The 22,444-nt window shown below is 40.2% G+C and overlaps 1 protein-coding gene across 1 annotated transcript in view; it reads left to right on the top strand.

Moving 5' to 3' along the window:
- The window catches only part of LOC146707141 (voltage-dependent T-type calcium channel subunit alpha-1I-like), a 186,873-nt gene that overhangs the window by 137,937 nt on the left and 26,492 nt on the right, over positions 1–22,444 (top strand). The window contains exons 26-31 of the mRNA XM_085458476.1: positions 2,188–2,297; positions 5,969–6,102; positions 10,502–10,572; positions 14,637–14,715; positions 15,003–15,124; positions 16,096–16,545. Of these exons, the coding sequence (XP_085314602.1) occupies positions 2,188–2,297; positions 5,969–6,102; positions 10,502–10,572; positions 14,637–14,715; positions 15,003–15,124; positions 16,096–16,545 (966 nt within the window). The remainder of the gene's footprint in view (positions 1–2,187; positions 2,298–5,968; positions 6,103–10,501; positions 10,573–14,636; positions 14,716–15,002; positions 15,125–16,095; positions 16,546–22,444) is intronic.

Genomic DNA, 22,444 nt, shown 5'->3' with positions numbered 1-22,444 from the left:
ACTCAAATCAGTCAGGATCTTTCCCTGTGGTGTTGCCCCCACTGTTTCCTCTCACATTTCTGACCTGTGGCATGTAGGCATGTAGACTTGTCGTGGTGTTCGGTCTCAGTGTTGAGCTGAAAATGTTCTTATCTTGAGAGACAATTGTGGCAAACATATAAGGTATTAGCCACTTACATAGCTGTACACAGACAGCCCACGGAGCTCATTATTTTCAGTTGACTGTGTGAATTGCCATTGACATCCAAAGGCTATCGCCCACACATGCGAGGCTATCGTCAAAGAACTGCAGGGTTTATGGCTACATAACACTTGACTGAAGCCCTTTGGGAATAAAGGAAAGAAATGTAGCTGAAATGGTATTACAAAGGCTGCTTAAAGTGGAAAAGTTAAAAACACTGGCCTTTGACTTAACTCGTTTAACAATGAAAATAATTACATTTTTGTCTTCAGAGCAGAACTGCTGTAAAAATGAATGGTTTTGTAAGAGCTTTAACAGTAAAGTAACCTGACAAAAACACATTTTGAAAAAGATCTATATTATAAAATAAGTTATAACGGTTATTTTTTTCCTTTATCTGAACCTGAACAAACAAAATTGTTCCTAGTCCTATAAAGCTATGGACAGTTAGTTTTGCCTGGTATAAAAACAGAAAACAGGGAAGAAACTCCCCAGCCACTTTTTCATCATCCAGGTCATCATAGTCTAAGGAGCTTGCAAAGAAAGGTCTCGACTTCTTTAAGTTTCTTGAAGACATTTCACCTCTCATCCGAGAAGCTGTACAGTGTAGCGAGGAACGCTCAGACCTCTACATCGGAGAGACCATACAGCCACTTCATAAATGCACGGCACAGCATAGAGGAGCCACCTCGACAAGACAAGACTCGGCTTTTCCATCTGCATCTAAAGGTCACTCTTTCGAGGACGCCAATGTGTAGGCGCCTTAACGCCCGCTCAGATCCTGGGCCATTTGACCTCAGGAAATCACATGATAGGGGGGGGGGCTAGGTTTCGCATTGGGCTCAAAAACCCAAAACCTTGGCTGATTCTGACCTATTTTTACACCTTGGCCTTGGTGATTAGGTAGAGGATCAATAGGGGGTCCATGACCCTCTTTGGGGACAGTCCCATAGGGCTTAAAATCTGTGACTCTCCACCAGTTGCTCTTAAAACTGAAGAAGCTTCTCAGATGAGAAGAAATTTCAAGAAATCCAGACGCTTTTCTTTCCAAGTTCCTTAGACATCCTAAAATGCTTAACCTTATAGATTAACACGACTAATTCTGGAAATCCTTCAGGTATTTTCTGGTCTTGATTATCTGTGTGTTTTAAGCTGTGATTTTGTAGCACTGTGGCGACCAGAGAGGGTAGATGGCCAATAGCATTCGCTGATTTCAAATGACTTATGGGTAAAAAAAATAAATAAAGGAGGTTCTGAATTAAACTTCTCTCAACTTCAACGCAATTGATTGAAGCAACCACCAATGAGAGGACAGGAAATCATCTGCCCTGAAAATACGTTACCTAGACAACCAGAAACATCCTCTAGCAACCAATTGTCAGCATGAAGGCATGCACAATGACCAACTCACTCTCTGTTTGGTCTCAGCTTCAAAACTAGTACTAAAAGTATTTTACCATAAGTCAAAAATCTACAAAGATCATTTAAAATAGCATCGTTATGCAGTTAAAGTCCAAACATCTGTTTGAAAATGGCAAATTTCTACTACCTCTCAACACACGCTTTGTTAATATGTAATTAGACTTGTTGTGGATAATCTGGTTTAATTATGTGCACTGAACATTACAAATGTTTGACTTGTGTAGCCCTTTTTTTGTCTGACTCATTAATACCAGCGTAGTAGAAAAAATGCTCTCTGTTTCTCCCTAGAGTGTGACATAATTTAGCTGTCTGTCTCAATTAAGCTCTCCTCTATTAAAAGAAATTTGTTGGCAAGTGCAAATGTTGCTGACTCTGGCAAAACGGATTCACTGAACAACAATTCTCATAACTTGCTGTGTTATTTGCTTCATTCTTCAGTGAACTGATAAAAAGACCATTTTACTGGCGTGAAAAAAGATAACAAATGTGCTTGTAATAGGTCACGGGAGAGGTGATATTAACTGTCTGCTGTTGTTGTCTCAGTTCTAACCTCTCTGTCCATCTTTCACCTCTCTTACTCCCAGTCTCTGGAGACTGCATTAAAGTACTGCAACTACTTCTTCACGTCCACGTTCGTGATCGAGGCCTCTCTCAAACTGGTAGCTTTTGGCTTTCGGCGCTTCTTCAAGGACAGGTACAGTCCCGGCTGCACTAAATCTTTGAAGCATGCAAAACTGATAAAATCTGTTATGTTATACTATAGCACCAGCAGCAAGTTAATCCTTGTACAGTCCATATTCTGGTATTATATACCACGGCCTTATCTCTTATATTTCTTCCTAATAGAGACGCAGCTGCTTGCTGTGGCCAGCTAAGCTCTGAGAGACGACAGGAAAAAAATACAAGATCACAGATTCAAGGGCAAAACTTACACACGCAGATTACTTTGTGATTATGTCTTCCAGCACTCCTATACCTTCTTATAAATTGAATCATCTATTAAATGTACATAGAACCAGATTTGTCGTTAGTGAAAGCCGCCGTGTTCCCCCACCATGTTTGACTACAGTGGCCGTGATGGACATCTCCCTGTCAACTAATTGTGTTTTACGTAAAACACCAAAGGGGAAGGAGAAGTTATAGGTGTTTGCATGCGATGGAGCGACATTTTAATTTGTGTCTGCAACTTCCGACTCAAGATATGAAGCATCATACCTATGTTTTATCTGCAGAGGAACTAACACGTGAAGGAAAGAGACAACGTTACCAGCAACTTCATCAAATATCATCCTCTTCCTCCTCTCAAGTCAGACAAACATGCTTATTTATTCCCAATATTGTTGCAGTCAGTTATTGTCTGCAAATTAGATATGCAACACTCCTGTCTCCGTACAGCTACCAGCTGTTGTTAGTGTCCTAAAAATTACGCTTTCTCTCTGACATACATTTTCATTACGTTCTCGCATCATATTTATTCACGTAAGTGTCTCAAGAGTTCAACAAGTCAGACAGTTTCACCAACACCTGCTAATAGCAGCTAACCCTGTTAAGTCTAATTGTTGATTGTTGTCATTGGGCTTCTTAAATTTGTAAGTCTGAGTTCAATCTATAGGATCAAGACATCCCTTTGATCCTGACCACCTCTCCAGCCACTCTGTGCTGGGGGAGGATTTATTGTACATACATCCTATCTGCAAGATCTGTTTCTTCTGTTGTAAGCTTCCTGCTTTTATGACCCTTTTGGTCAGCAGGAGGTCACACACACGCACACACACACACATTCTTGCACATGCATATACGTGCTTACACATACACACACACACACAGTGCCTTGTCTTAGAACCACTGGGGGTTTTACAGAGGGAGGTGCTCGTGCTGTGACGTGTATTGTAACAGTTTGTCAATAAATAGCTGCGAGGGAAGCTGCTCTTGGGGGGATTTTGGGCATGAGACAGGTTAGGAGCGTGAGCTCCAAGAGCTGGTTCTTGACCAAAAACTTTCCTCGTTAGCGAGTGAAAAACCGGTTGTAGATGTTCTGTTATGTCTTGATGTCTTCATGATGAATAAGTCTCTAAACTAGCGGGGCTTGTGGAAACACAGACCCAACAAACCCCAGCTAACAGTGGCTAACAGAAGCAGAAACAGACAGAAACGTTCTGCATATCCTCAGGAACTCACCTCAGTATGTCTGTCATTGGCCACAAGTCGGCTTCTTTGACTCATTGACTCAGATCAGACTCCTTTCACAAAGTTTTACAGCCTCTTCCAGAGTAAATAGACGTGGACGTTTCTCACCCTGCATTGACAGCTGAGGTAAACGGTGGACTCACAGCACTCTACTGAAACTCTGGGGAGAATCAGGTCCAAACAGTTGCAGAAACATGCCAGCTGTGGTCATTATGAGTACAAATTGAATGTTTTTGCTCTCACAAAAACATGTTTTTCCTACAGGAATATACACTTGAATTTGGAACACAGAACTCAGTTTACTGCTATCTACTGACATCTAGTAGTGGAAATTTTATACATTGTACCTTTAAGAAAGATTGTTTATGTTTGGCACTAACTTTTGCCAGAAATTGTCAATCCACAAAAAAACAGCCTACAGTGAATGAAAATAGGGACTGTAACAGGTATCATACAAAGAGCATAATATGCAATCTCAAAAAAGGTGAAGAAGACCATTTTTAGAGAATGCTTGCTTTCTTATTCCACACGTTTCAAGTTCTGCACTTCTGTTCAGGTTGTTTATTTTCTCTTCAGGCTTTTGTGCCTAATTAGAACCACAAAGAGCTAAATCCTGCTTTAGATATCATTGGCAGGTATTTCCTGTGTGAGAATGCAGTGTCGGTGAGCCTGCTAGTATATTAACAGCATACACTATGAAGTTGCTAAGAGACCTGGTTAGATCTATGGACAGATGGATGGTGACAAAAATGTGTTGTTTAAATATAACCAACCGACTATGCCAGCACTGTGTAAAGAGAATAAGATCCAAGCCCCTTTTACACAAGTTTTTGATGATGTCATCGGTCAATTATATGGTGAATGTTTAATTTAAAAACACGATCCAACTGTGCAGGTGCAGAAAGTCTTGAATTTTTAACTCATTTCCATATCTTCACCCAGCATCATAGCAATCCTGCAGGGCTCTTCTCTCAGTTATGTATACAAGACCGTGGAGCAGCTGTGAGAGTGTTGGCGAATATTATTCGACCATACTATGTAGATTTATTATTGCTGCTTCCGATCCATTTCAAGAACTGTGCTGGAGAAAATTGCTATTGGTTATTTCTGCCCCTCTTGCTTTCAAAATTACTTCTTCCGACCTATTTGAATGTCCATCTTTCTATGTGTCTCAGTTTTAGTTAGTCACGGTATTTCTTCTAGTGTGCATTACATTTCATGGCTCTCTTTCTCTATGTCCTTCCTCTCTCTTCTTTTGCAGCACCTTTGTCTTTTTCTGTCTTCACCCTTGTGTGTCTTTTTGGAAACCCCTGGGTTTATTAGGCAACCCTGTTTTGAGTGTGTTTACACTGTGTGAGTCTGTCTGTGTGCCGCTTCTTGTTGTTCCGGCACTAAGATATTGTCTAGCGTGAAACGCAGTGGGGAAACATTCCCCCGGGCAATAATTTTGCTGTAACCCGAGTGAAAAGTGAAGGAAACGTTGCTACATTAAAAAAAAAATAAGGGGGGAATGTATATTTAAGGAAGTGCACATGTCATTTAAAGTAAGAAAGGTCAGGTCTCTTTCATATATAAGGGTTTTAAAGGTTCTTTCATAATATAGCTACTCAACAACAATATAACTGAAGAATGTCCTCTTTATGTTTGTTGTCTGATGAGATTATGCGATGCTTGTTTCAGAATTAGCATTACAATATGAAGTTTGCATCAAAACTTTGACAAAAATATCAAAATCCACATTATTTATTTAACTTTACATTCATGAATTCTCCCACATGAGCCATTTAGTAACTCTTTTTTGACCAATAAAATGACAACAGGCTACATAAATCACTCAGCAGATATTGTTTCTTTGTCCAAGTTTGCATTGTATTCAAACTCTTATCCTACTATTATTATAAATATTCATAGCTGGAGCAGGCCTTAGGGTAATGGTGAGCTGTTACCAATTCTTCTGCCAAGTCAGTTGTGCGAGAGTAAGGCCAATTATGCACAAATGTGATGTAGAACATTAATATTCATTGGGAAATTAACATGACACCGACCATGATGTGTGCAGTCATGAAATCCTGAGCAATTCATCCTCGTTCTCCTTTTTTTAAGACTCACATTATATTCCGTCGGGTTCGGTATTTTTCCGGTATGTTGAAAAGTCGTTGTGCGTGTCTGTGTGTGTAGGTGGAACCAGTTGGATTTGGCCATTGTGCTGTTGTCAGTGATGGGCATCACCCTGGAAGAGATTGAGATCAATGCCTCGCTCCCCATCAACCCCACCATCATCAGGATCATGAGGGTGCTCAGGATAGCACGAGGTATACCACAACCCACAGAGGCACACGTCCTTAACCTGCCCATGGTGTTTTCTTATGCCTCAAACTTCATCTTACATTACTTCTTTTATTATTTTATATTTTTATACATGTGCTTGTCCCTTACCCGTTTCCTAATTTACCATTTTTCCAGAGAGAATTAGTCAGAGGTTTTGTGTGTTTTGTTTCTGTTTCAGTTTTCTGTAGCTGTTGTTTGAGCTATAGTGTGCCCAGCTGTTCTTTAATATCACCCAGCAGTCGAGATAAATTAAAAGTCATGTATATTTCCACATCGCTAATTTCAATTTAGTTCTCACAAAATGATTGTGTTCATTATTTTTGTAAATGAAGCTTTTGAAAATGAAATCAGAGGAGCCTAACAGAAGCTTAGCAGGTGTAATCTCTCATGTCCTGGAAGCTTTTTATGTTAAATATTACAGACATGTTCATTTTTGTTTGATTTAACTTGTGGAAGTGATGAATGTTTCTTTATGTGTTTAATTCAATCTATGAAACAGCATTTAGGGAGCCTTCAAACCTACCACTGAACGAAGACACATGGATAACGATGACTAGTTGTGTTGACTGCTTAAGAATTTTAGACTGGCCTACTGACTGACTGAGTAACTTGAAAAAGAGGCTCACTGAGGTTGATATCAGTATCCAGATATCACTGAGATTTGCTCTTGTTTTTAACTTGACTCTCATTTTGCATCTGTGCTCTAATAAATCTGGGGAAATTGAAGGACCAGTTCTTTGGGCTGTCCTCTTAACTTCACACTGTGGGGGATAAAGGCTAATTACATCAATCTCACTTAATCCTCGCCCTCTCTTACCATCACCCTCTGCCCTCCATAATTCTGTTCAGGGACCTCTGAGTGGACCCATGGGTAATATGCTAACTAAACAGCAGCCAGTGGTAATTAAGAAGCAAGTGGGGTATTTGATGATGAGTGTGAGGGCTACTGGTGACTTTTAGTCTTTCTTCTCTTAACATTTTTGCCACTGTGTATGAATGTTAACTAATTTGTAACTGTGAGAGAGAATATTAAAATGTTCCACAGTCGTTTCATACAAGTGGATTAATTCCAACTCGCTAGTGGGATAATACAATAGAATATTCATCCGACTGTTTTGTTGTATGTTGGCAGTTATTGTTAGTTTTTCTCTAAAAGTGTCCAGTACAATGAAATGTTACAGCAACATTAAAAGAAAAATATTATTGTTCATTTTGAGATTAAACTCTCAGAGTAAATTCAGAATGTGGAGATGAAATTTGTCGTTTCAAGTCAAATAACTGCCACAGCGTTTATGCCGTCTACTAAATGCCTGTGTAGAAACAGCATGATCAGCTGTCTTTTTGTGTCTTGTTGTAAATCATAGTGTGACCATTAGTAATCTGCCCATTGATGTTTCATTTCATTGTTTCATTTTGCGCAAATCTGGCCAAATTTCTGTGGTCTTTCCTACTGACTATATGCATCTTTCTGTCCTTATATTTGTCACCACACAGTGTTTATGTGCTAAAAAAGAAAGAATTTATTTGTACTAAAAGCAATTCTAAAGTACGATTTAACTAACCCATCTAATAAAACATTGTAATTATTTTCAAATTGTTACTTTGACTTTATTCTCAAAATGAATAATAACATGTTTTTTTCTTAATGTGGCCCTAATACTCCTTCAAAGTCCAAGGACTGCATTTGAACAAATAAAATCTCATTTAATGTTTTTAGCATGACCCAGTATAATAATAATCTACCCCACAATATAATGACCGTGCTTGTGAATTATTAGCTGGCAGGGATGCTAGCTTTTCCCTTGAACTAATGGTGTAAGCCTTAGTTTTTCAGTGTTATAAACTCTTTGTAGGCTTGACATTTTTAAAGAACCAGATGGACACATTCAAAACAGTCAGTGAACAAACAGCTCTACCAGCTAGACTTTGAGTGTAAGTATTGCCTAGCTGCTACTCCAAAATAGTCAACAGGTATATAGAAATGAGAACGCTATTATTTGTGTTCATTTTATATTTTGTATAAAAATAAAACCCAGAGAAGTGAAAAAAGAAAGATGACAAATGCAACCATTAATTTGGAAGTGTAGCACATTTAGCCTCAGAAGCAGCTGTCTCCCAGAGAAACTTTTTCCTTTAACTTGGAAAACAAACAAAAACAAATACTGGAAATAAAATACTGTTACTATGCAAATATGCTCAAATTTATATATACTTTAAAAACTATATAAATTACATGTTTTTTACAATACTCAGTTTTTAGCTAAGTATTTACTGTTGTCTGATTCTTAGCTAACTGTGGACGAGCTGCAGTGAAGACAGGGGAAACCAGTCTGTCTGATCCACGTTCAGACTCATTAAATTCCCTTTCTGCCTTACTCTGATGCTGGACTTGAAGTTCAGCAGGTTGTTTCAACCACGCCTATCAGCCTAAACACTTAAAGTTGCCAACATGTGGTTGGTTGATTAGATATTTATGCTAGCAAGCAGTTGAACTGTTGTCCCGAACAAAGTGACCAATGAGGATATATAGTGTTACTGAGCAGTCATAATATCAACCACAGAACTATAATTTATATCCTACAGATACCAAATTAGATGTAATATGAAACCTGACATTGAAATAATGTACAGCCATGCTTTTTTACGAACTGTAGCATTGCTGAGGCTAATTTCCAACCAGGTGCCAAAACAATCATCATATGTCATAGTTCATTAGACAGAAGTCCTCCTTCAGAACTGTAGATATTTAATTGCAGTACCAGATCTTACAGGACAAAGTCCCAGCGGTCAAAATATAGTCAAAGTTATTAAAATGATTGGCAAACAGCATTTTTTTTAAAAAGTCGCTGTGATCGAGCATTAAAGACTCTAAAATGTTTTCAGCAAATAAAGGCAGCAACTGCCTGTAAGTAAAGCTGTTGGCTGTATGTTTTGGTGAAAAGGTTATTAAGAGTTGTTCTCTTCGTGGGCTGTAACCACTGCTTTCACCCTCTCTTTGTCACGCACTGTGTATCTTCACCAAGAACTGTGAAGAGCAGCCCATCTCCCAGGAGGTTATATTGTTCCTTGCTGTTCTCTGTGAGAATACTCTCATGTTTTCCTCTGGCTCCAGTAATTACCGAGTTCCTCCAGAAATTGGACATCTGGGAAATGTCGAAGGTCGCTTATGATGAGCTGGGAAACCTGTTCCATGTATTGATCGTTTACTGTCTCTCTTTCTCTCTCTGCCCACACCTTATGTATCTATCTTGACTTTTCTCCTCCATCCCTCTGGTGTCTTTAGTCTTTCTGTCTTTGGTATTACCGTATTTCCCGGACTACAAAGCGCACCTGAATATTAGCCGCACAAGCTAAAATCAGGGGAAAATCCTGTTTTGTACATACATTAGCCGCACCTGACTAAAAGCCGCAGGTGTTTCAATGTTGACTTATCATATGTAAGAGAATATGCACAAAGGGAATTGTCAGGAAAGAGATGGCTGTTTGGAGACACACCCCTTTTATTAATATTTTGAAAAACAAGTTATGGGTACATATTTGCACATGTAGTACATAACAGTAACCTACAGCACACCAGAAAAATAGATTCGGACTACCTTTTAGGCTCAGGTGAAGTGACACGGAGAAGAAAAGTCAGTCATCCACCATCTTTCTCTTCTTCCTGCGCTCTAAAACCACCAAAGTCCTCTTCTCCAATGTCGGGAACGAACAGGCTCAGGATGGCTTCGTCATCCACTCTCCGCTTCTCTCCTTCGTTGTCACTTTCAAAACCAAAGAAATCCTCGTTGTCAGTGTCAGAGTCGAACACCCTCAGAAGGGCCGTGGCGGTGTCCTCCTCTCCATCATGCAGCAGTCCAGCCCTTCAAAATCCGTTGGTGATCGTGGATGTTTTCGCACTTTTCCACGCTGTCAGAATCCACCGGTGGAGTTGGGCATAACTTGCTTTTCGCAAGTTTATCGCCGCTCGTCATCCACGCCTCCCGCTGAATGCGTAGCGCTACTTTGAAGTTTGTTTTTCGTACGGCACTACGTTGCCTGGCGGACGGACATGTGACTAACATACCACTCTTGAACCTCGATCCTTCCGCCAGGCAACGTAGTGCCGTACAACAGCGGAACAAACAAAACAAATCGTCTTACGATATCACAAAAATCATGGAAAATCCATAGAAAAGCCGCACCTGACTAAAAGCCGCAGGGTTCAAAGCTTGTGCAAAAAGTAGCGGCTTATAGCCCGACAATTACGGTACTTCTCTTCACTCTGTAGGTGTTGTTGGTTGTTTATCACCCCAACACGTAGGTCAAGTGTCACGTACAGACACAGACTTATGCAGTTTTACCCATGGCTATAGTTTTCTCTGACCCTGTGTGATCTCTCTTCAGTGTTGAAGTTGTTGAAAATGGCAACGGGGATGAGAGCTCTTCTTGACACCGTGGTCCAAGCTCTGCCTCAGGTATGAGTCATCACACACACACACACACACACACACACACACACACACACACCCCAGAGCTTATCTCAAGAGCACCCAGGAGTTAATTAACATTTGTGAAATGATAAATGACCAGAGTCGATAAACGCTCTCTGAGAATAAGAACTTTTAAAAAGTCAGGTTATTAGAAAATTTTTTGCCCTTAATCTTATGACACTTGGTAAATTTCCATGGCTGCTCTAATTTATTCAGGAATTTAAAAAAAAACACTGACACACACTCGCAGCAATAAGTTAAGATTTCTTTTTTTTTTTCATTCTTACCACCGTTAATGGGAACAGAGCAGCAAATGTGCTCTGCTCCCCTGTTGCACTGAAAGACTCTTGGTCTCAAGCCTTTGCTGATATTAATGGATGGTTTTGTGGAATCTGAGGGGACACAGAGACACTGTAGATCGACTATTTTAGCTGGGGATGTTTAATAACTTATTAGGAGTTCAGTAATGTTGAGATATTTTACCAGCACGTACTCCAGTCACACTCTGCTCTTTTGGGACTCAACACAGGTTTATAATTTTGCTTCTGTACACCACCACAGTCAGTTCAAACTGAAATGATCTACATTTGCTTGAAGTGCAGACTTTAAGCTTTAATTCATGGCGTTTAACAAAACTACTTAACCCTGCAGGAATTACAGCAGGTTTTATACCCACACTCTCCCATTTTCAGAGGCTCAAACGTAAATGGACAAAGTCACTTTAGATTTATGGATTATTATTATTTTTTGTCCTTTTTTGATCCTTTGGATCTTGGCTTTAATATCTCATTTTTCTGTCATGACAATTCTTGGGTTGCTTTTGCTTTCACCTCTTACCCATGTGCACTGCAAAGAGCCATAAAGTCAGCTCTGCTGAAGCTGAGCAGAGGGCGTAGCCCATCAGCTATCACTTCTATCATGAGCTGTTTTACTCCTTCCACATAATTTTCTTTTCCAATCATTTTGATACAAATTAGTCTTCATCAAAGATTTTTCTCTAAAACTGGGCGTCTCCTTCAGATGTTTTTAATCAAGTCTAATCTGACCTAATCTCACCTTGTTGTAAATCCTCTCGATTTCATCTGTATTTCTATGTATTTCATCTCTAGCTTGTAGACTTGATGACAATGACAAAGGGTTTTTTCTTTACCACGACTATAATTTACAGTTATCGTTTTTATCTTTTTTTCAATGGTCTTTTGGTGTTGCCACATTTTTTTCCTTTTTAAGATTCATTTTGGGATTTTAGCCAAATGATGGCCTCTTTTTCTGGCATCATCATGTTTTGGAACCTCAGATTGAGACTTCCAGTTAGCAGCTACCTTTTATCTAATACATTTGTCATAGAATATCAAGTGAACGGGATTTCTTTGACCATAAAACTGCTTGTCAGTCACTGTGCAGTTCATTTTGAGCCTCTGAAAATGAGCGACTAATAGATAAAATTGCTGCAATTTCTAAACTGTTAATATATGAATTACCTTTTAAAACCCGTTGAATTAAAAATGAAAGTTTGCACTTCAGTCACATCTTAAATCCACTGTGGTGGAGTACAGAGGCAAAATGACAAAAAAAGCTTATGGATCTAAGCATGGGTCATATTTAACGAGATATACAGAAAATTCTAAAATGTGTAAAGTGTCAAGGTTTTTTAAAAAGAAAATTGGTCAAACTAGAGGGGAAAGAAAGCTGTGATGTATTGGAACTGTCAACTCTTGGAAACATATCCTTATTCGAGGCATTTCTAATGGAGTGAGTCAGCAGCAAGAAGTTCTTTCTCCTGGGTGTCTGGGAGGATTTTTGTCTCCCTGATGTTTGGATTGCAAAATTTGTGCACATATATAAATTATAGTCACAGAAAATGTCTCTGCTTCAGTAAGCCTCGCATTTATAAAAGCAAGCTCTTTCATTTTCAGTTTCACAAAAACAAAATCGACATGAACACACACAAACTCAAGGTTTCATTGGTAAATAGTAAATGAAATACTGTTAAATTCAAAATGCTGGCAGATATTAATTTAATGCCATTGTTATTTTTAAGTGTCCAATAAAAAAAAGCATAAAAAAGCCAAATTATCAGCTGTTCTCTGAAAAAACAATAACAGTTGAGGCTTCACTGTGATGCATTATAAATAGCATACTACTGTGTATTTATATATTAGTAAAAATGGGAAGAAAGCATTCAATCGTATAGATCCTGGAAGTGTTCCAGTATCATTTCATCTATATTTTTTCTTTTTCACAGGTCGTTTCATGATAGATTTATTGCCACTGTGCTATGACACAAAAGCCATTAGTTGATCGTTTGTAATGTTACTTCAACTCTGTGTAGAGCAAATGAAGCATGTAATTGGCATTGTCTATACGATATAGCAGTAGGCTCTGTTGTTAAATAAGTTCATTTTGCAGCATCCGCACATTTTTCATGAGGTCAATTTTACCTTTTGTAAAGTGAGCACGTAACAAGCCAGAACATCAATGTTTTCTTCAGTAGAGCACGTCTTCACTGAAGCCAGAAGAAAGATAGCTTAATAGCAAGTATGCACAGTTATGCTTGCACAGTAGAAAAATCAAATGCATGAGTGTGCTGTGACCTTTTTTTTCTGGTCCACCTAGAAATTGTCTCAGAATTTCTCTCAATTACACCAACTGGCATCCCTCTGCTAGGCACCAAAGAAATATACAGTGGTTTTAAAAATGCCTATATAAGAAGAAGTAGTGTCTTGTGACCTTTTCTGCTTGTGTTTTAAATGTGTCTCAAATACAAGTTCTTTGCTTAAGGACAGAGAACAGTAGGAGGGTTGTGCTCCATGGTTTAGCGATGTCTTTGTCCTTTACGGTCTGTGTCTGTAAAGAAAACAAATCATCCTGCTTGTTTTCAGTTGGGATTTGAAGTGGGTGGCCTTGACCATATGCCAGTGTTTCTCATATCACATTATGGAGAAAGAATTGACCTTGAAGAAAAAAATTTTCCTCCCAATGGCACCAACAACATTTTCAGGACACACTTTTAAAATGTAGTAGATGGCTTTAGATTTTAGATTCGTTTACCGGAAACCAAAAGATGTACACGACACAGGATGCTCCAACTTCAGCTACCTTGTTGATCATTGTGTTGCTTCCTTAGCATTCAGTTGTCTGTTTCACATTGTATAGCAACACTGCTCCTGAAGCTTGCTTTCAGTCTCTGCTCAAGGAATCCAAAAACATCAGATGGGTTTAAGTTGCAAGCTGCAGACTGCTTCAGGCCGAGGCATGGATTTTTTTTTTACATCTATCATGAGAAGAACGCTCTCCTCAGGCATTGCCTAACCTCTCCTCTGTAGTGTATATATATTCATTTCTGCTTATCTCCTTCTCTCATTATATGCAGTCCTCCACTGTGATCTCACCTCCTGTAAAAACTAAAACACATTGTATGCTATCCCCAGCTTCTCTCAGTTCATTTGACTGTCTAATAGAATCCTACATTCACCTATTTAAAAGCACCCCACTGCCTTCCCTGTGAAGTGACTTAGCTAATGGTGTGATGCTAGTGCCTACTACTGCACCCACAGGGGCCCTTTATCCATCTACATCTACACTGTGACCATCCACATCAACCGATTCACACATATTACAGTGTCACCCAGAACTGTGCAATACAATGACGATGCTGCATAAACCTGCCTTGCAACTATTTCTGAGCCAATGAAATTCTTCTCCAGTCCTGGAGAAGCACCAAACAGGAACAAACAGGAACAAAACTGCAGTTAATCATGTTTCATCATGAGACAGACAAGGCCTTGCTGTGTGATTCACGGATGATAACAAGCAATGCAAAAGGAACATGAAGGTTCTGGTTTCAAATATAAACTCATAAATAGTGAAATCCTGTTATATTAAGTACCGTTATCTCTGAACTCTGACAGGGGAAATAGGAGGAGGAGTTGGAAACTACTGAGTCAGTTTGCACAGTGGCTGAGCCCCCCTCACCTAACTGTGGAGGTCCACGTGATTCGATTCCACAAATGAATATAAGAAATGAATGCTTTTTCTTTATGTTCCAGGTGGGGAACTTGGGCCTACTCTTCATGTTGCTGTTTTTCATCTATGCTGCTCTGGGTGTGGAGCTGTTTGGAGAACTAGGTGGGTCTTTCAGACACCACTTTTGTTCCTACTAAAGGCTTTTTGGAGCATGTTTATCAAATATAATTAGATATCTGTAAAAACACTGCAATGAAAAACGCAGCATACAAGGAATGTTTGGATTTGCCTTTTTGACCTGGATTCATCTCCATTTGTACCACCTGCTCATTTGTTATGTCTCACTCTATGGACAGACGCAAAAGAAAGATACAACTGACTGAGCCACGATTCACTCTTTACCATGTCTTGCTCATTTTGTTTTCTTTCCACTTGATGTTTGGTCTCAGTGTGTAATGCTGACTACCCCTGTGAAGGAATGAGCCGCCATGCTACCTTTGAAAACTTTGGAATGGCCTTCCTTACGCTCTTCCAGGTTTCAACTGGCGACAACTGGAATGGCATCATGAAGGTACTTTTGTTCTTCATCCTCATTTCATCATTTTGGGCTGGGTTATCTAATGGACCTAAATGATTGTTTTTCACTCCGCTTTACCTCAACTTGTCTCCAGTGGCAGTGTTGGACAGATTTTTTTAGATGAGACACCGTTTGAGCATTTCTAATTCTATTCTAATAACACATACATGCTTACGTTGAACTGGTTGGCTGATCGTATATAAGCTACTCCAACCTCAGCAGAGAAAGAGGATGAGAAGCTGAATTATAATTGAAGGTCTTTAGTTCAAATTTGTGGACTAGACCGTATTTAGGTTGGGGAAATGAGTGCGTAATGAGCGTGTCCTTTAGCAAAGATGATCCTGAAGATGTAAATGTGCACTCAGAGTCTACAGAGGATGAATGAAGATTCAAATTCACATTCACAAAAAGTGACTATTTCATCTGCCTCTTCAATTTCATCTATCACTTCAATCTTACTCTCCAATCACACCCAAGTACCCCGAGTACCTGGAGCTCTTAAAATTTTATAACAGCTCATATCCAGCTGTTAATCAGTGCTGATTAGGCTCTCTAAAAAGTGACTGTGGCTGAAAAGCAGATTTCTGGAAGTTTGAAAGTTTGACAGTGTGTCATGTTAAAACTAAAGAGTATTAATTGATTGATTGGTAAATGATGGAAATGAAACTGGGCAATATGGTCACATTTTCTAAGCCCAACTCTGATTTAAAATAATTATTTCTAGCAAATATTTTGTGTGTTTACTACATATAAAATCTTCCTTATTTGACTGATCTTTTCCTCTTCCCCTTTTCTTTTCCCTACTTTCCTGCTATTCAGCTTTATCTGCCGAATCCTCACTATTTTTCCATTTTATCCACTCACTCTTTCACTGCTCCTTTACTGCCTTTTCATGTGTTTGACACTTCATTCCTGTCTCCTTCCTCAATCCTTTAAAACTCTCTCAATACCCTTTTATCCATTAGGACACCCTGAGAGAGTGCCCGCCTGATCGTCCAGGAACCGACTACGGCTGTCATGCCGGACTGCAGTTCATCTCCCCGATGTATTTCGTGTCATTCGTGCTCACAGCTCAGTTCGTACTGATAAACGTGGTGGTTGCCGTGCTGATGAAACATCTGGACGATTCCAACAAGGAGGCACAGGAGGATGCCGAGATGGACGCAGAGATTGAATTGGAGTTGGCCCAGGGAGGCCTGTGCTGCATGATGGGAGGCATCGGAGCTATCGCTGGGGCCACCGTTGCCACTGCGAGCGGGGCGGGCGTAGGTGGCGGAGTGTCTGGCGCAATTACAGCGGGAACAGTCGGAGGCCCAAGTAGCGGATTGATGGCACCACTTCGAGATGGAGGAGGAGGGAGCGCTACTCATGAGGGACACACTCACCCTCGATGTCGCCTCTACTCCCCTGCACAGGTGAGTGGACTTTCAAATATTGAAGAGAGTAATTACTGCTGAACAGAGAGCTCTTGGGTTGGGTTCTGCATGCTGGCTATGTCAAAATCACACTCATCTTTTAGAAAAACAAAATAGTTTTGTAAACCTGTTTATACCTTTTCTTACGCAAATCATGGCAGTGGAAAAAATAATTATAAATACTCATTTGTTGAAACCAAAGGTCAGCAACCTGTGGCTTCCAAGCCGCTAAAAAGCTGCATGTGGCTTGGAAGCCATGGGTTAGGCTTAGGGTTAACTGTAAGTCAGTTACATATATGTATATGTATTTATTCAGCCTCTACCAGTTACAGCCGTCACAAAATGATATTGAAACCTGTGGTTGTAAGGATTTGACAGACACCGTTAGTCTGCACAACTCTTGACTGCAAAGTCCGTCGAGCACGATGCGTCATCAGCCGCCAAATAGCTCATTCAACAACTCAACAGGATTGCCTATCTGAGTTACAGTGTAGAGCCAGTTTGCATAGTCACGGCCTAAGACGTGTTTACTTCTGTCCCTTAAGGTAACATATACTACTCCTTTGCCCAGAGCAAGGGAGAGAAAAAAACACTAGTTTCTGCTATTGTAATAAACCAGTAATGCAATCGGAGTAATTATCATTAAGTGGCATTTTCAGGGTTTGCTTTTTGATTGCTTTCTCTGCTTTTCATGGTAAATGGTAAATGTCCTGTATTTGTATAGCGCTTTACTTAGTCCCTATGGACCCCAAAGCGCTTTACATTCAGTTATCCACCCATTGTATTGTAGCCACATTGTACATTGTAGCCACAGCTGCCCTGGGGTGCACTGACAGAGGCCAGGCTGCCGGACACTGGCGCCACCGGGCCCTCTGACCACCACCATAACTAAATTTTCAGAACTAAAGAAAGCTATTTGCACATGACTGGTTGGGCTTCTAACCCATGTCCTTGCCAACATATACTAGTGTTAGCAGTTCTTCAATTAAAAAGGTCTTTCAGCTGCTCCTTAGCGGTTAATGGACTGGCTCATATATCTACTCTCCTTAAGCACTCAAAGCAATTCATACAACATACCTCCTTCACACAAGCAGTTTTTTATGCTTTAGTGCTTGCTGTCTAACATTCACAGACATTCACTCTGCAATGAATGAATCAGGGAGTAACTTGGGGTTCAGTATCTCGCCCAAGGATATTTGGCATGCAGACTGCAGCGGCCAATAATCGAATCACCAACCTTTCGATTAGTAGATGACCTGCTCTAGCTGAGGGGTCACAACTGGGCATCACCACAGCACTTGTTTGACTTTTTCACCAAATGTCCCTTAGTGTCCCCTCCCAGACTCAAAGCAGGGATCTTTCACATGTTAAGCCAGCGGTCCCCAACCTTTTTTGCGCCACGGACCGGTTTATGCCCGACAATATTTAAGGTCTTTAAGGTTGTAAATAAATACAACAAAATAAAACTAGTACCGGTACTGAAAAAAAGAGGATTTATTCATAGCACACGTGAAAAGACCCAGGAAAACCGAGTTAACGATAAAAACGATAACAAAATAACGCTGAAAACCGATAAAAACCCTGAAAACTATACATTTCACACCTGAGCCTCAACTCTCGCGGCCCGGTACCAAACGACTCACGGACCGGTACCAGTCCGAGGCCTGGGGGTTGGGGACTGCTGTGTTAGGCAACTGAAGCCACTTCATCAATTAATGAAGGATAAAGGTTATCAAATCACAAAATACTCATCAGAGTATAAATTAAGTTAACACTCAATCATCTGAGTAATATGCAATGTCACTCAAACCTCAAGTTTGAAAAGCATGAGCCATTGGAAAGCCCTTTTACCTCTTTTGGTGAAATGAAAGTGACAACAAGTGAGCTGGAGAAGCAACAACAAGACAAGCCCCAAAAGGGGAGTGGTTAGGCAGGTGGTGGCCACAGACCACTTTTCTCTCCTCCTTCCTCACTGACTTCTATTTCTAGTTTTTCTTTATTATCACTGTTGGTCACATGCGACCTGCAGCCCATTCAACATGCACCTATTGCACATCTGCACACGCCTGTGAAATGAATTCACATTTTGCTCCCTAATGAGAGAGACCGATAACTGACTTTGTAGACGTTTTTAAACAGCGTAGTTGAAAATACCCTTTTACATTGTTCAGTTTTTTTTTATTAGCTGATCACTTATTGCTTCATAAAACATGAGAAAAGTAGAAAAGAACATCCCATTTTTGTAGAAACTGCTGTAGATCTTCTGTCACACAGTCAAAAACACCCACATTATTTGATTTTCTTTAAAATACAGAGAAGAGGCAAATTTTACTCTTAATTTTTATCTAATTTCTTCATTCAGAGAGAACAGTCCTCAGCCATCCCAACAACAGACTGTTCTCTCTGTTGAGGTCAGGAAAGCGATTCCGCTCCCTGAAGACCAACACAGAGAGACTGAGGAGGAGCTTCTTCCCGCAGGCGATACGGTCTCTCAATCACACCACCACATAGTACTGACCCACACATATGGTTTTTACACACACGCTGGACATTCTGGACATTTGTTTACACTAGTGGCCACTGCACAACTACACTGTGTGGTCATCTAATCGAATCACTTTATCACAAGTCACTTTAAGCATATTTGCACTGCACAAGACACTTACACATGTGGATTGCACAACCCTGGATATTATATTTCTTCATACCATTTAGTACTTGTACAGCTGCTGTTATTGTTCTATATTTCTTCATATATTCTTATATATTTCTATATTGTGTATTGTGTATTTTGTTGTACAGTTATTTTATTTTTAACTTTAATTTTTATATTTTATTCCTTCCTAGCTAAATTTACCCTTCATTTTGATTTTCATATTTGTTTCCTATCCTATTCATAGTCTTCTTTTCTTTAGGTCACGAGCAGTTGTCTAAGCATTTCACTGCACATCGTACTGTGTATGACTGTGTACGTGACAAATACAATTTGAATTTGAATTTCATTCATAAAGTGATAGTTGCAGCTCAAACTTGAGCCTGGCTCATATTAAAAGTACTCAAACAGGCTGTGAATATATGATGAACTGTACACGATTAGCATGTTTATTCTGGTTATTTCAAGACTTCATTAATTTAATCTACAGTGGCAGTTGGTACCGCAAGCATCCGTCAGGCTCAGTGGGACTGCACAGCAGCTGGAGTTGTTTTTATTCATGAAACACCGCTGCCCTACTTGTGTGCATACAAGGTGTTAGAGGTGACTTTTACACCCACACATAAAGATATATTACAGTTTTTCTCAAATGTTAAAACACAAAAGCCAATCCTGTAACCCAAATGACCAGTAGTCTAAACACATTTACTAAATGTAGCCACCATATTCCAGTACCATAAACACATGTCACATGAAGACACAATTCACAAAACACAACCCTCTGTACTCATAAATCTAAACACATTTTTCCTTGCTAAAACACATGTTGCAAAACAACTCTGCTCATATTCTCAAATGAAAGCCCATGTGATGCAAAATGCTTGCCACAGTCACCAATCTTTGAACACAGGGAACACACCTGGCGTCATTCACTACACACAATGACTCAAAATTGAAGACACTTGTTGCTAATGCTGTACCCACATGTAAAAGCAAGTTCAGAGTGCACAGTATGCTGAAGATTCCAAACAAACACAATGGATGAAGGCAGAGTCAGGGGAAGAGGAATTTGATGCAGAGGAGGGAGAAGAGCTGGCCCTGGAAGAAGAGGAGCAGGCCAATGAGGAAGAGGAGAAGGCCAACATGGGAGAGGAGAAGGTCCAGGAGGGAGAGCAAGACAACCTCGCACCATCATTACGGACGAGATGCGAGCAACAGCTCAGCGACATGATGCCGCACAGTGATTGTGGTGTGTGTGTGGTGTGAATAACGTAAATAAAAAAACTTCACACCCTGTTCATGTTTTCAAGATTACTGTTGTGTGCAATAGATTCTGTTTTTGCATTGAGTTGTGTTACAGTAGTGTACGTACATGCAGGATTTTCTATAGATTTATACTACTCATATGAAACTCACAAATCTAAATGCCTAATCCTCTGCAGAGATCTACGACGATCCGTTACTGTATAGTTTCTAAAATATGCATTGGCAGTTATGAAACAAAGAACCTTCTCACAAATTGAGCATTGTGTTTTCAATTGTTTTGCTGTAGTGTGTAATGCTGTGTATAGTGTTTACAGTTTTGACAGCTTCGAGCTGCTCTCTTGGTGTGGGAGTTTGAGTTTTGCAGTGGGAAGGTGTGGTTGTGTTTATGTAGCTTTAGAGAAGGGTGTTGTGTTTGGACATTGGGGGACCTGGTGGTAACGTTTGTGACATGTGTTTTAGCATTTGAGAAAAACTGTAAAGCACATAAATCACAAGACTGAGACGTATACCGAGAACTGCCGCGCACATGTGTAAAAATATTAAATGGCCACCATCTTTACCAAAAAACACCAGCAGTGGGGGGAAAAGGATGCCAGTCAGTAGACGCCACATTTCTAATCCCACTGGAACTGTTGCACCTGCAGACGAGAACAGGTATTTTTAGACGTGTGCCTGCTGGAGCAGAAAGAAAGACACATGTAAATAAGCAAAGGTGGCAACAAACAAAGAGGGAGGGAAACAAACAAAGTAAAAATAGAACAACTATGTGGAAAAACTGAGACGGGCTGGGGAGGGAGAAGGAGCACTAGCAGTTTGGGAAAGTGAGGGAGTGAGCAGAGAAGTGATTGTTGCATCAAGTGATTGAGCAAATGCTTGAATGAAGGGTGACTGTGTTTGACACATTGAATAATTGTGTGGAGGAACTAAAGGTCTGTTTGCATCCCGCAAGAATCTGCTGGAGTGTTTACTTCTGAGCTTAACTAATTTGTTTGGACTGGTGGCAGCAGCGCCAAGTGAGTAAACTGCAAGGTGGCTCATTAGAAATGATTAGAAGTGACCCTGTAAACACAGACACTGTTGTTGGCATCGATGCCAGCTGTTCTTAAAAAAGAAACAAGAACCCTAAACAGAGCTATTACCCACCTGGGGCCCGTTCTTCGTACGTCGCTTACTACATCCAAGATCAAATGACACATCCAAGATCAAATCATCGCGCTAACCGTGAGCTCGCTAATCCGGTTCCCCGAACACACCTGCTGTTGACGATTACTACAGCTGGACGCAGGAATGTGACATCACTGGGTGTCGTAAAAGGGGCTACGCATCGATAGTAGAAACATTGATCGGCAACCCGCTGATTGGTCGGCGAAAATGTCCAAGGGGCGTGCTCGGTATTTTCCGGCAGCAGAGCAAGAACTCATGAGTGAGGGATTTCAGGAGTTTCAGAGTTTAATTAAAACGCAAGAGAACACTGCAAAGGCTGCAAAAGCAAGGAGAGAGGGCTGGCAGAAAGTTGCTGACAAATCAAACTCGTAGGTAATTTAATAATAATAATAATAATGGATTGGGTTTATATAGCGCTTTCCAAGGCACCCAAAGCGCTTTACGATACCACTATTCATTCACTCCCACATTCACACACTGGTGGAGGCAGCTACGGTTGTAGCCAGGCTGCCATATCGCGCCATCGGCCCCTCTGGCCAACACCAGTAGGGTAGATCTATCATATGACACTATATTGTCCAATATCATATGGCATTATATTATATTATAATATGTTATATTATATCCCCTTTCACATTAGAGCCACAACAGGACCCACAAGAACATGGGAACAAGTAAAAGTGGAATACAGGAGTATTCTACAGAATGGTAATATTTATCTCTTAGATTGCTTTGCGTCTCTTGGCAAGGTAATACTGGCCTGTAATACTCTGTTAGTTTGTTCATAACAGCAACCAAGAAAAGGGCAGAGGAAAA

This window comes from Copadichromis virginalis, linkage group LG6 (genome assembly GCF_057382275.1).
Source record: "Copadichromis virginalis isolate Kocher_CV1m ecotype Utaka linkage group LG6, C_Virginalis_male_GT1.1, whole genome shotgun sequence".
Classification (NCBI taxonomy): domain Eukaryota; kingdom Metazoa; phylum Chordata; class Actinopteri; order Cichliformes; family Cichlidae; genus Copadichromis; species Copadichromis virginalis.
Note: the sequence above shows the minus strand (reverse complement) of the source record. Positions and strands in the feature narration are given on the sequence as shown.